This window comes from Schistocerca serialis, chromosome 7, assembly GCF_023864345.2.
Source record: "Schistocerca serialis cubense isolate TAMUIC-IGC-003099 chromosome 7, iqSchSeri2.2, whole genome shotgun sequence".
Lineage (NCBI taxonomy): Eukaryota > Metazoa > Arthropoda > Insecta > Orthoptera > Acrididae > Schistocerca > Schistocerca serialis.
This window is the reverse complement of record NC_064644.1, coordinates 53594654-53608359: the sequence shown is the minus strand read 5'-3', so window position 1 is coordinate 53608359 and position 13706 is coordinate 53594654. Positions and strand designations below refer to the sequence as shown.

Sequence of the window (13706 nt, the reverse complement as noted above, 5' to 3'; positions counted from 1 at the left end):
CCTACTGCTCAATATAAGGATTAAATAAGCAATGGCGGACATAAAAGAAAGGTTCAAGAAGGGGAGTAAAATTCTGGGTTAATGGATATCTATGATAATATACAGGGTGGTACATTGATCGTGACCGGGCCAAATATCTCACGAAATAAGCGTCAAACGAGAAACTACAAAGAATGAAACTTGTCTAGCATGAAGGGGGAAACCAGATGGCGCTATGGTTAGGCCGCTAGATGGCGCTGCTCATAGGTCAAACGGATATCAAATGCCTTTTTTTAAATAGGAATCCCTAATTTTTATTACATAATCGTGTAGTAAGTAAAGCAATATGAATTTTTAGTTGGACCACGTTTTTCGCTTGGATGCCGTATTTGTAGTACAATCACAGTCACAAACGGTTTGTTCATGGAGCATATACCGACGAACGCGCCCCGTAGATACGATCCTGAGTTGACGAGGTGTTCAGTTTAGTCTTGGACGCAGTTGTTGCTCCTTACAGGTCTATTTGATGCAGATTCCTTTCATCACTCTTAGCAACGTAGTCACTGTCATCGACACTGCTTTCGTTGTCAGTAGTGTTCACAAACGCATCTTCTTCGTCAGAAAGTTCCGATAACGCTGGATCAACTTCATCAAAATCTGATTAATCCAACATCCTCGGTAACCGCTCATCTGTCAAACCAGTCGTTTTTTGATGTTTACAGCGTCGTGGCGTCCCACTCGTTGACCATACACAAACGATTTCAGCTACGTGTATTTATGTTATCACGGTTTTAGGATAGATCGTTCGTGCGAAACTCAACTTGCCCTTTTCTCACATGATGTCCTGCGAGCTATGAATGGAGGGCAGCAGGCATTCCTAGATTTACGAATAGCGTTTGATACTATGCCTCACTGCAATCTGTTAGCGAGTGTACATCAGAGACAAGGATATCGTCAGGAGTGTCCTGGGTAAGTATGATAGGACCGTTGCCGGCCGTTGTGGTTGCGGTTGTAGGCGCTTCAGTTTGGAACCGCGTAACCACTACGGTCGCAGGTTCGAATCCTGCCTCGGGCATGGATGTGTGTGATGTCTTTAGGTTAGTTAGGTTTAAGTAGTTCTAAGTTCAAGGGGACTGATGACATCAGAAGTTAAGTCCCATAGTGCTCAGAGCCATTTGAACCATAGGACCGTTATATACGATTTGGCGGACGCAGTGAGCAGCCTTCAGAGATTGTTGCCCGATGACGATGTTATGTACGGGAAGATTTCGTCGTTGAGTTACTGAAGGAGGATACAGTATTACTTATACAAAAGTTCCAGTTGATGTGATCAATGGCTGCTAGGTCTAAATGTAGAAAAAAAAAAATGAGTGGGAGAAGAAACCTGTAACGTTCGTATACAACATCGGCAGCGTTCTATTTGGCGAATTAACGTCGATTAAATATGTAGAGGTGACGTTGCAAAGCGGTATGAAGTGGAACGTGCGTGTAAAGAGATATGTAAAGATTGTGATGGGGAAGGCACATGGTCTGTTTCGGTTTATTAGGAGAATATTAGGAAAGTGTGGCTTAACTGTAGACGAGACCGCTTACAGGACACTAGGGTGACCCGTTCCTGAATGCTACTCGAGAGTATGGGATCAGCACCAGGTCGGATTGAAGGAAGACATCGAAGAAATTCTAAGGCACGTTGTTAGATTTGTTACTGGCCACTCAAGTATAACGGAGATGCTTCCGAAACTCAAATGAAACTACCGGGAGAGAAGGCCACGTTTTTTTCGAAGAGCACTGTTGAGAAAATTTAGAGAATCCGCTTTTCAGGCTGAATGCAGAACGATTCTACTGTCGCCATCGTACATTTTGCGAAAGGACCACGAAGATAAGAGAATTCAGGGCTCATACGGAGGCATATTGACAGTTGTTTGTCTCTTGCCCAGTTTGCGAGTGGGACAGGAAAGGAAATGAGTAGTAGTACAGTCTGTACTGTTCGTACTATAATATAATGTGCACTCAGCTTAGTAATGGAAGTACATTACTTAAGAATAAGCAATAAAATTCTGTTGAAGGTAAATCAGCAAAAAATTCAATTAAAAATGTTGAACAAGACGTCGTACCTTATTTCGTGGACACCGGCGTCAACTCAATCAAGAAATACAAATTAATGAACAGTACTTTACTACATACTAATCACAAGTACGAAGCTCAGGTGCATCCGCCGGTGCTAGTCAACGCCTTAAAGTTCCTTCTTTTAAAAATTAGACTTGTACAGGGTGTTTTAAAATGACCGGTATATTTGAAACGGCAATAAAAACTAAACGAGCAGCGATAGAAATACACCGTTTGTTGCAGTATGCTTGGGACAACAGTACATTTTCAGGCGGACAAACTTTCGAAATTACAGTCGTTACAATTTTCAACAACAGATGGCGCTGCAAATGATGTGAAAGACATAGAAGACAACGCAGTCTGTGGGTGCGCCATTCTGTATGTCGTCTTTCTGCTGTAAGCGTGTGCTGTTCACAACGTGCAAGTGTGCTGTAGACAACATGGTTTATTCCTTAGAACAGAGGATTTTTCCGGTGTTGGAATTCCACCGCCTAGAACACAGTGTTGTTGCAACACGACGAAGTTTTCAACGGAGGTTTAATGTAACCAAAGGACCGAAAAGCGATACAATAAAGGATCTGTTTGAAAAATTTCAACGGACTGGGAACGTGACGGATGAACGTGCTGGAAAGGTAGGGCGACCGCGTACGGCAACCACAGAGGGCAACGCGTAGCTAGTGCAGCAGGTGATCCAACAGCGGCCTCGGGTTTCCGTTCGCCGTGTTGCAGCTGCGGTCCAAATGACGCCAGCGTCCACGTATCGCCTCATGCGCCAGAGTTTACACCTCTATCCATACAAAATTCAAACGCGGCAACCCCTCAGCGCCGCTACCATTGCTGCACGAGAGACATTCGCTAACGATATAGGGCACAGGATTGATGACGGCGATATGCATGTGGGCAGCATTTGGTTTACTGACGAAGCTTATTTTTACCTGGACGGCTTCGTCAATAAACAGAACTGGCGCATATGGGGAACCGAAAAGCCCCATGTTGCAGTCCCATCGTCCCTGCATCCTCAAAAAGTACTGGTCTGGGCCGCCATTTCTTCCAAACGAATCATTGGCCCATTCTTCAGATCCGAAACGATTACTGCATCACGCTATCTGGACATTCTTCGTGAATTTGTGGCGGTACAAACTGCCTTAGACGACACTGCGAACACCTCGTGGTTTATGCAAGATGGTGCCCGGCCACATCGTACGGCCGACGTCTTTAATTTCCTGAATGAATATTTCGATGATCGTGTGATTGCTTTGGGCTATCCGAAACATACAGGAGGCGGCGTGGATTGGCCTCCCTATTCGCCAGACATGAACCCCTGTGACTTCTTTCTGTGGGGAAACTTGAAAGACCAGGTGTACCGCCAGAATCCAGAAACAATTGAACAGCTGAAGCAGTACATCTCATCTGCATGTGAAGCCATTCCGCCAGACATGTTGTCAAAGGTTTCGGGTAATTTCATTCAGAGACTACGCCATATTATTGCTACGCATGGTGGATATGTGGAAAATATCGCACTATAGAGTTTCCCAGACCGCAGCGCCATCTGTTGTTGAAAATTGTAACTACTGTAATTTCGAATGTTTGTCTGCCTGAAAATGTACTGTTGTCCCAAGCATATTGCAACAAACGGTGTATTTCTATCGCTGCTCGTTTAGTTTTTATTGCCGTTTCAAATATACCGGTCATTTTTGAAACACCCTGTACAATCACAGTAAATGTGGACGTATGATTCTATGACTGCAACAAGTGTCGCTGTTGGCTTACCTCTTGCCTGGAGATGTAGATGGGCTTGTTGAGGATGATCCAGACGGTGGTCTCCCAGCAGCCGGGGTGCGTCGTGGAGCCCTCGTACGTCATGTAGTGGTCCGTGTCAGGCAGCAGGTGGTGGAGCGACAGGTGCTTGATGGGCGTCATCTGCCCTGCGCAGAGCAAGCGACAGAGGCGTCACCACGGCCGAAAAGCTACACCTGTATATAAGTTTATAATTCCTATATTCTGGGAATCGGTGTCAGTGAGAGCCTCTTTGGTTGTTCCTCTACAGCCGCTATCGTTGGAAGATTAAAAATATTCTGGCTACGATTGCCTCAACAAATCACCTGTTCTTCCTTACGGCCTCTTGCTTTCGTACTTTACTTGTTCACTAATTTTTGACATCTTATAGCGCCACCTGTGTTTCTACTACTATTGGTGTTCTTTTGTTTCCCACTATCTATTTATCTTTTCAACAAGCCCTGAAGTGCAAGCAAAGATTTCCACGCTTCTTCCTTCACCTCGATACATGATACGTAAAGGCTCCTTAAAATCAAAACTAATCTTATTTGATCTTATAAAATTTTTACATACGATTCCTTTTTGTCTTGTGGGAACACCAATTTGTATCATGTTTGCGGTAAATACTCTGCAGAATCAAACAACAGGTCTCTTCTGTTTCAACTTTTCGTTGCAGAGGACAGCAACATTGTTTACATTTCTTAAAGCGTTTATTAATGGTTCTGTAAACAGTTGCAGTATGTGTTAGGTGACCAGTTACGAACATTACAGGTTCATTTTCAAGTCTGAACTACTCAGGCTGCACTGACAGTGCTCATCTTAATAATAAACATTGAGTGGGAACACATGCTCTATCCTGCAAACGTTTGTAGAGCATGTTGCCACTCAGTGTTTATTGTTAAGATCAGGCACTGCCAGTGCAGCCTCAGTAGTTCAGGTTTAGAAATGAACCTGTGATGTTCGTAACGCCTAGAACCTTAATAAATGCTTTAAGGAAACAAGTTTACTGTAACTAGTCACTAATAATTTATTTCCGTCACAGTTTGATAACATTGTTGGGAATAAAGATGGTGCCATGAATCTTAATAAGTTCAAACAACATACAGCGTAACAAAACACTCTTTCGAAGCAAGTTTCAAAGTGTTTTGGAGATCTTTGACGCGTAAATGCAATAAGGTGTGATTGTAAGTGTTATTTTGTGAGGCTTCGTCCCCACCGTAGCCCTCAGCGGTTCACAATCCCACAACAGGCTACAGCAGTCCACTCACCCCACTGCCGTCCACACCGAACCCAGGGCTACTGTGCGGGTCGCCGCGTGGGGTAGCAGAGCGGTCTCAGGCGACTTGTCACGGTCTACGCGGCTCCACCCGTCGGAGGTTCGAATCCTGCCTCGGGAATGGGTGTGTGTGTCGTCCTTAGCGTAAGTTAGTTTAAGTAATGTGTAAGCTTAGGGATCGACGATGACCTCAGCAGTTTCATCCCATAAGATCTTACCACAAATTTCCAAATTTATTGTGCGATTCCGCTCCAGTGGAGCCCCCCCCCCCCCCCCCCCCCCGGGAACGTCTGACACCACACCAGTGTACGCCCTATGTTTGCGTGGTAGCCTAATTATGGTGTATGTGTCCGTGGAGAAAGTGTTTCCGCGGCAATTGCCGACATAGTGTAACTGAGGCGGAGTAAGGGGAACCAGTCCGCATTCACCGAGGCAGAGGAAAACCGCCTTAAAAACTATCCACAGACTGGCCGGCCAACGGATCATCAAACTAATCCGCCGGGCAGATTCGTGCCGGGGACCGGCACGCCTTCCCGTTAGACCAACGGGAGGACGACGGTTCAATCCCGTCTCCAGCCATCCTGATTTGGGTTTTCCGTGATTTCCCTAAATCGTTTCAGGCATTTGCCGGGATGGTTCCTTTGAAAGGGCACGGCCGATTTCCTTCCCCATCCTTCCCTAACCTGCGCTTGCGCTCCGTCTCTAATGACCTCGTTGTCGACGGGACGTTAAACAACACTAACCTATCCTAACCGTTAGACCAAACAGCTACCCGGCAGGCGATTGTAACTCCAGCGAAAATACACTCCTGAAAATGGAAAAAAGAACACATTGACACCGGTGTGTCAGACCCACCATACTTGCTCCGGACACTGCGAGAGGGCTGTACAAGCAATGATCACACGCACGGCACAGCGGACACACCAGGAACTGCGGTGTTGGCCGTCGGATGGCGCTAGCTGCGCAGCATTTGTGCACCGCCGCCGTCAGTGTCAGCCAGTTTGCCGTGGCATACGGAGCTCCATCGCAGTCTTTAACACTGGTAGCATGCCGCGACAGCGTGGACGTGAACCGTATGTGCAGTTGACGGACTTTGAGCGAGGGCGTATAGTGGGCATGCGGGAGGCCGGGTGGACGTACCACCGAATTGCTCAACACGTGGGGCGTGAGGTCTCCACAGTACATCGATGTTGTCGCCAGTGGTCGGCGGAAGGTGCACGTGCCCGTCGACCTGGGACCGGACCGCAGCGCCGCACGGATGCACGCCAAGACCGTAGGATCCTACGCAGTGCCATAGGGGACCGCGCCGCCACTTCCCAGCAAATTAGGGACACTGTTGCTCCTGGGGTATCGGCGAGGACCATTCGCAACCGTCTCCATGAAGCTGGGCTACGGTCCCGCACACCGTTAGGCCGTCTTCCGCTCACGCCCCAACATCGTGCAGCCCGCCTCCAGTGGTGTCGCGACAGGCGTGAATGGAGGGATGAATGGAGACGTGTCGTCTTCAGCGATGAGAGTCGCTTCTGCCTTGGTGCCAATGATGGTCGTATGCGTGTTTGGCGCCGTGCAGGTGAGCGCCACAATCAGGACTGCATACGACCGAGGCACACAGGGCCACCACTCGGCATCATGGTGTGGGGAGCGATCTCCTACACTGGCCGTACACCACTGGTGAACGTCGAGGGGACACTGAATAGTGCACGGTACATCCAAACCGTCATCGAACCCATCGTTCTACCATTCCTAGACCGGCAAGGCAACTTGCTGTTCCAACAGGACAATGCACATCCGCATGTATCCCGTGCCACCCAACGTGCTCTAGAAGGTGTAAGTCAACTACCCTGGCCAGCAAGATCTCCGGATCTGTCCCCCATTGAGCATGTTTGGGACTGGATGAAGCGTCGTCTCACGCGGTCTGCACGTCCAGCACGAACGCTGGTCCAACTGAGGCGCCAGGTGGAAATGGCGTGGCAAGCCGTTCCACAGGACTACATCCAGCATCTCTACGATCGTCTCCATGGGAGAATAGCAGCCTGCATTGCTGCGAAACGTGGATATACACTGTACTAGTGCCGACATTGTGCATGCTCTGTTGCCTGTGTCTATGTGCCTGTGGGTCTGTCAGTGTGATCATGTGATGTATCTGACCCCAGGAATGTGTCAATAAAGTTTCCCCTTCCTGGGACAATGAATTCACGGTGTTCTTATTTCAATTTCCAGGAGTGTAGTTCAGGAAATTTCTGCAACGCGGAGGAAACGAACACGTCGTTGACCTCACTTCCGTGTTTACAAGAACTTCGAAGCTATTACTATTGAAACCGCTGGCGCCCCAAATAATCAACAAATTATTGGAGGTCTAAATGTATTTAGAGGATGGTTCAAATAGTTCACATGGCTCTGAGCACTATGGGACTTAACATCTGTGGTCATCAGTCCCCTAGAACTCAGAACTACTTAAACCTGACTAACCTAAGGACAGCACACACATCCGTGCACGAGGCAGGGTTCGAACCTGCGACCGTAGCGGTCACGCGGTTCCAGACTGTAGCGCCTAGAACCGCACGGCCACACCAGCCGGCATGTAGAGGATGTCATTTTGATTTTTCTATACTTATAAGTTCAGCTTCTGGAGTTAGTGCTAGGACATACTGGGTGTTTTACTAAATGTGTTTGCCTCTGTAGGTTACGAAGTAATAGGCGACGGAAATATTTATTACGGTAGGTCACCATAAGAAACGTTACATTGTCTGCGGCGTGATGAACATAGTTTATTGTGTTATTACCCAAAGAGTTCCAGCAAAATGATACAATTTTTTAAATGGAACAATAGTTGTCTCTATCATGCACTGGAATCAGTAACACCTGCTGTGTATACAACAATTTAAATCATATTCTTATCACTTTTTGTTTGGGAGCTACAACCCTTCAAAGTTTCAGGGGCAGATACCACGCGTTGTACATAATACATGGCTGTGTGGTGGGTGATGGATGTTCTGGCGGTGGGAAGTTGATTTAAATGAGATGTTCAAATGCTTGACCATATTCCTGAATGCACAATGCAATGGGTCTTCTAAGGGATCTGTGGACGAGATGTAACATCGCCGGTGTCACGGAGCAACATGCGTCCTCGATGCGCCGTTTTAGATCATCTGCGGATGTGGCCTCAGTGATATAAACACGATCCTTTAGGCATCCCCACAAAAAGAAATCCAATGGTGTAAGATTGGGCGACCTTGCTGGCAATGAATGAGGACCATGGCGCCCCAACCACCTTCCTGCAAACCTGTTGTTTAGTTCTTGCACAACAGCACGCGCAGAATGGGCTGGGTGACCATCGTGCTGCATCCACATACGGACTCTCGTGTGTAGACACACATGTTCAAGGAGACCACCGAAACTGTCGACTATAGACGAGCGATATAGCTCACTTGTCAGTGTACCTGGAAAGTAGTGTGGACCGATGATTTCATCCCCAAGGATTCCACACCCGACATTAATAGACCACCTACGTTGACGGTCGACAGATCGTAACAGCCGAGGATTGTCTGCGGCCCAGTAGTACACGTTATGGCGATTCACTGCACCATAATTTGTGAACGTGGACTCATCAGGGAACATAACACCTTGTAAAAACTACCGCGTGAAATTACGCATGGCCCATTAACACAATGTAACTCTCGCACGGAAATTGTTCCCATGCAGGTGCTGGGTCAGCGACAGGCGGTACGGGTGAAACCAGTGGCCGTGTGCTATACGCCACACAGCTGTGAGACTGACACCAGCGACTGCAGCAACGGCTCGTTTGCTGACGTGAGGATCGCGGTGTACTGCAGCTAAAACAAACATCTCCGTCTCCTCACTTCTTGCAGTTCTTCGTCTGTTACTACGGCGCATTACCAAGCTGCATGTTTCCCGAAGTCGTTGTTTGGCACGTAAGAACGTAACGGCTGCCGGAGCTCTTCGTCTAGCATATCTCAAGGAGTACGCCATGGCTACTTCAGTCGCATCGTGTCGGCACTCGCCGAGCATCAGCAACATGTCAACGTACTCGTTGTTCGTGTATGCCATCTTCATACGATGACAGTAATTGTGGTATATTGAGCCCCGTTTGTTTGTGTGGCTCGATCTGTCGGGTATACGGCAGTGTGCGGCGACAGTCGGCAGTCTAACAGCGCATCGAGGAAGCTTCTCGCTCCGTGACACCGGCGACGTTACAACCAACACCGACTCAAAGAAAGGCCTCGGCGCTTGTTCGTGACGTCACGTCAGCTAGGCACGACGAACGCCAGGTCTGTTGCAGGCATACTCGTAATGGTGGTGTCTCCCTCCCTGATACAGGAAAATGTGAAACTATCGGCGGTAGTTGACCAACACACATTGTTCTGAGAGACTTCTGCAATCAATTAATTGTGCAATTCATTACACTTCTTAACAAATAGTGTGCTCCTCAACTTAAATTTCCAACTGTTTTAAGGATTGACATACAAAAACAACTTCATGATCCAGCAGCAACAGAATTCGTGCTTCTCTACCTTATTTGTAAATATGAGGAAGTTACGTTTGTACTGAGTTGCTTTTACAAGAAACTAGGTATCTTGGTTGACTATGGGGTGAGGAGCACTGAATGTTAGTGAAATATCTTGCGATTGTACACGTTGGGGGAGGGGGTGGGGGACAGAAGAAGAGGCAAAAGGGAGATACTTGTTTTATCAAATAAAATTTTTTTTATCTTATAAAGTTTCTCCTTTCAGTTGCAAGGGGGGAATATTTATCTTTCCTAATGTGGATGTTTAAAAAAGTTTAAGCTCAGCAGTATTTTCGATGTATGAAGCTATTTTGTTTCCTGTTTAGAATTCCTTTCGTTGAAAACGACTGTAATCTAATGACTGGCAACAGTTGGACATTTACACAAGTAAATTAGTTCACATTTCCAGTGACGATGTCAAACGAAAATAAATAAAAGAAACGAGTTCATTGTATGGGGGTTGGGGTAAGTTTCGATAACAAAATGGATCAAGTAAATATAGTTACTTGAATGTAAAATTTACGAAGCTTGCAATGGGGCAAAGGGTCTTCTCTTATTGATCTACGTTAGTTTCGACAGGATTCAGTAACACAGAACTATGATCTTCATTTGAAGCTTTACGATAGTAAGAAAATCTTTCATCTAAATAAAACTGCAGAATCCAAAACAATACCGAACATTTTGCCCAAAAATAAGAGATTTATAGTGATAAGCACACCCAGGCGTTTCTGCCTGCAACAGACCTGGCGTTCGCCGCGCCTACCTGACGTGACGTCACCAACAAGCGCCGAGGCCTTCCTTTGAGTCGGCGTTGTTACAACTCGGCCGCACACATTTAGAAGGCGCATTGCGTTATGCGCAGCGTGTGTGGTATCTGCCACTGAAACTTTGAAGGGTTGTAGCTCCCAAACAAGAAGTGATAGGAATGTAATTTAAATTTATGTATACACAGCTGGTATTATTGATTCCATTTAAAAAATTGTATCTTTTTGCTGTAACTCTTTGGATAATAGCACAATAAATTATGTTCATAGCCCCGCAGACAGTGTAACGTTTCTTATGGCGACCTACCGCAATAAATATTTCCTGTCGCCAATTACTTCGTAACTTACAAACACATTTAGTGAAACACCCTGTATGTAAGGTTAATTGCAGAGGGTACTGCGGATTTTTGAGGTTAAGAGGCACTTACAGACTGAGATATTATAGCGTTGAAGACACGTCGGATAAGAGAGGGTACGCTGTTATCAGCGTTATTTCAGAAGTGAAATATCAACAGACCAACAACTAACAATACTTATGAGGAAGAATATAAAGATTAATAATGATAATTTCCAGCGGACATACTTACACTCACATTTATATTGATCTACGCAAGCGAAGATCCCTACAATGTTTTGGAGGTTGCCTGGAAATAATGTTTATTTCAGCTACATTTATTTATTTATTGCTTATTTAGATAGATAGGAGCAGGGCCTTAAGGTCCCGTCTATTACATCTGACCAATAGCAACACATATCAAATCCTTCCCAATAGTAACAATAATAATGTGCGATTCGGGTGGGGAGTTTAAAGGTTTCCCTCCTGGCGAGGGTGGTGACACGCAAGAGCAGCCAAATACCAGACAACAATTTCCTGTGTTCGTGGGGACAAAATACTCAAGTAAAAGAGGAGCTGGTTGATTGAGTTGTTTGGCTCCTTTTGACAGTTCAGTGAAAAAGTTTGTAGCTAGGAACTAAATAAATAGTTCTTCAAGAAAATCGGAAACGATTTTGCTACAAATTTTGTGGGCTTGTCCGCAGTCAACTGAACGAGTGACGACACAGTTTTCCTGCCTATTCTACGACGTTTATGGTGAAATTTTCCGAGCACCGTTTCACCTGCGACGACATAACGACGTGTAATATTGATGATTTTGGATCTACGACGAGGGTTCACTTTTTAACGACTATTAGAAGAAGCAGAGCGACGCAGGGAGAAATTTTAAAAGTGACGAATGGAGAAAAAGCAGATGGAACAAAAGAAGACAAAATCTACGAATGGCAGCGTTAGGTGAAATCGGAAAAACAATGAAAAAAATAAAAACAAAAACACATCTGCGCTGGTTAAAGGCATTAAAACGATTTAAAATTTTCGAAACAATTCCAGGTGACAGAAGAAATCGGAAACGCTTCAGAGAATCTTCTGGTTTTACTTTCGAATTACCATCTGTTGAACTTGAAACTAAGAAGTCAGTCACTGAAGCATCATTTTCAGAAGCGGCGTTAGGAGCAATCTGCAATATATTGTGTACGGATAGTGCGACGAAGTGTGAAATTGATGCCACGATTTGTTATTATTTATCCATCACTGACAAACTTGCTGTGAAAATTAACAACCTAGGATGCTAAGAGTCGATGATGATGCCGATGGTGAAGAAGAGGATGGAATCGAAATGGGTAGCTATAGCAGAGAGAGTTTGCTCGAAAAAAGAGAGAAAAAGACTCCGTTTTAGATATGGTCGATAAAAGCGAACAGGATTCTCACCGCATGCATAATATCAGTGTAAATGTTCTCTTTCATTTTATAACGTCGAGGGTCATTTAGCGGCGGTGACGGATATGAGCGGTGACAGATATGCGTTTGAAAAGAGGATTATGGACTTCGAAGCAACAGCATTTTTTATGGTTTGGGGTGACATCAAATGCTTGTTATAGACAAAAAATCACTTGAAGGTTTGGCTACGATTTTTATTCAGGGTCAGAAGCGAGCTGCACTAATGAAAGCTTTACAGGATAAATTCGATTTGAAAATAAGTGCTGCTGAAATCCATCAATTGCTGTCTCACCGATAGAAAAAACCGGAAGAGTCTCTTCAAGAATATTTTTTCGTAACGAAAGATATCGCCAACTGTGCTGACATTGATAAGCACTCGATGTCTCAGTGTGTGATTGATGGGACAGAAGACGAAGCAGCCGAAAAACTTCTATTTTGTGGTGGCAAAAGTGGGAAGAACTATAATGAAAAAATGAAACACTGCGAATTAGCGGTGAATTCATTGCCGAAAAGAAATGAGAAAAATTACAGCCCTGAAAATTTAAACTCCATTAAGGAAGTTGTTAAAGTCTCAAGCAACAGAAATACTAAAAACGGAGCTTTGGATCCAAACAAATAGCGTTTGATTTCTGATGCAAAGAGTCATAGGGCAAGTGATTGCAAGCATAAGAAAGGGAAAGAGATTGTATTGCAACGAGATAGGCCCTGTCTCATATGAGTGCACGAAGGAAAACGACAATCTAAAGCTGACTATGAATTCAATCACTGTTAAGAAGAGTATTAACAAATGTAAATTTAAAAATGTACGAGTAAGTAACCGAGAAGAGAAAGTATTAATTGACCGTAGCAGACAACTTACTTTATTACGGCAGGACGTTTACGAGACTGTGAATGCTCCAAGTTTGCAAAAAACAGATGTAATCTTGAGAGGATCTGGGAAAAACTTCGTCTAATCACTAGACTATTTTACAGGCATTGTTGAGACTAATGAAGTGAAAATTGTAGCAGACATTTAAGCAGTTTGTAGAGACACAATTAATTTAGAAATAATATTTGTAAATGATTTTCTTGATCAAACTAAAATTTTAAGTAACAAGGGTGGGAAACTATTGGAAAACCAGAGGGGAAAGCTTACGCGTATACATGTAGTAGACAAACCAGAATTAGCTACTGAAACCTTTGTTAGTGATGAAAAAAGGGAACACATCGAAGATTTAGTGACTAATTACACTCCAACGAAGACAAAGTCAGCTGAGTCAGAAAGAAGATTATTGTGAGAGACCAAAAACGGGTATATAGATGACCCAGAAGACTGTCACCAGGAGACAACCAATTCCAGAAGTGACTTGACTAGGTAATAATAGAACCAAGTTGATTTGAATATGCTAGTCAGGTTGTAGTTATAAAAAGATGAGATTATAGCCTCTGTATAGACTGAAGAAACTTGATATACTTCGATTTCGACACACTCAGCGCAGTTTCAGTTCAGGAAAGTTCCATTTCGCCTAT

The 13706-nt window shown here is 44.8% G+C and overlaps 1 protein-coding gene across 2 annotated transcripts in view; it reads right to left on the bottom strand.

Moving 5' to 3' along the window:
* The window catches only part of LOC126412363 (carbonic anhydrase-related protein 10-like), a 407758-nt gene that overhangs the window by 43429 nt on the left and 350623 nt on the right, over positions 1-13706 (bottom strand). Inside the window, exon 7 of one of the 2 annotated variants that reach the window (XM_050081928.1) lies at positions 3856-4010. In XM_050081928.1, the coding sequence (XP_049937885.1) occupies positions 3856-4010 (155 nt within the window). The remainder of the gene's footprint in view (positions 1-3855; positions 4011-13706) is intronic. The other variant, XM_050081929.1, reaches the window with a different exon arrangement.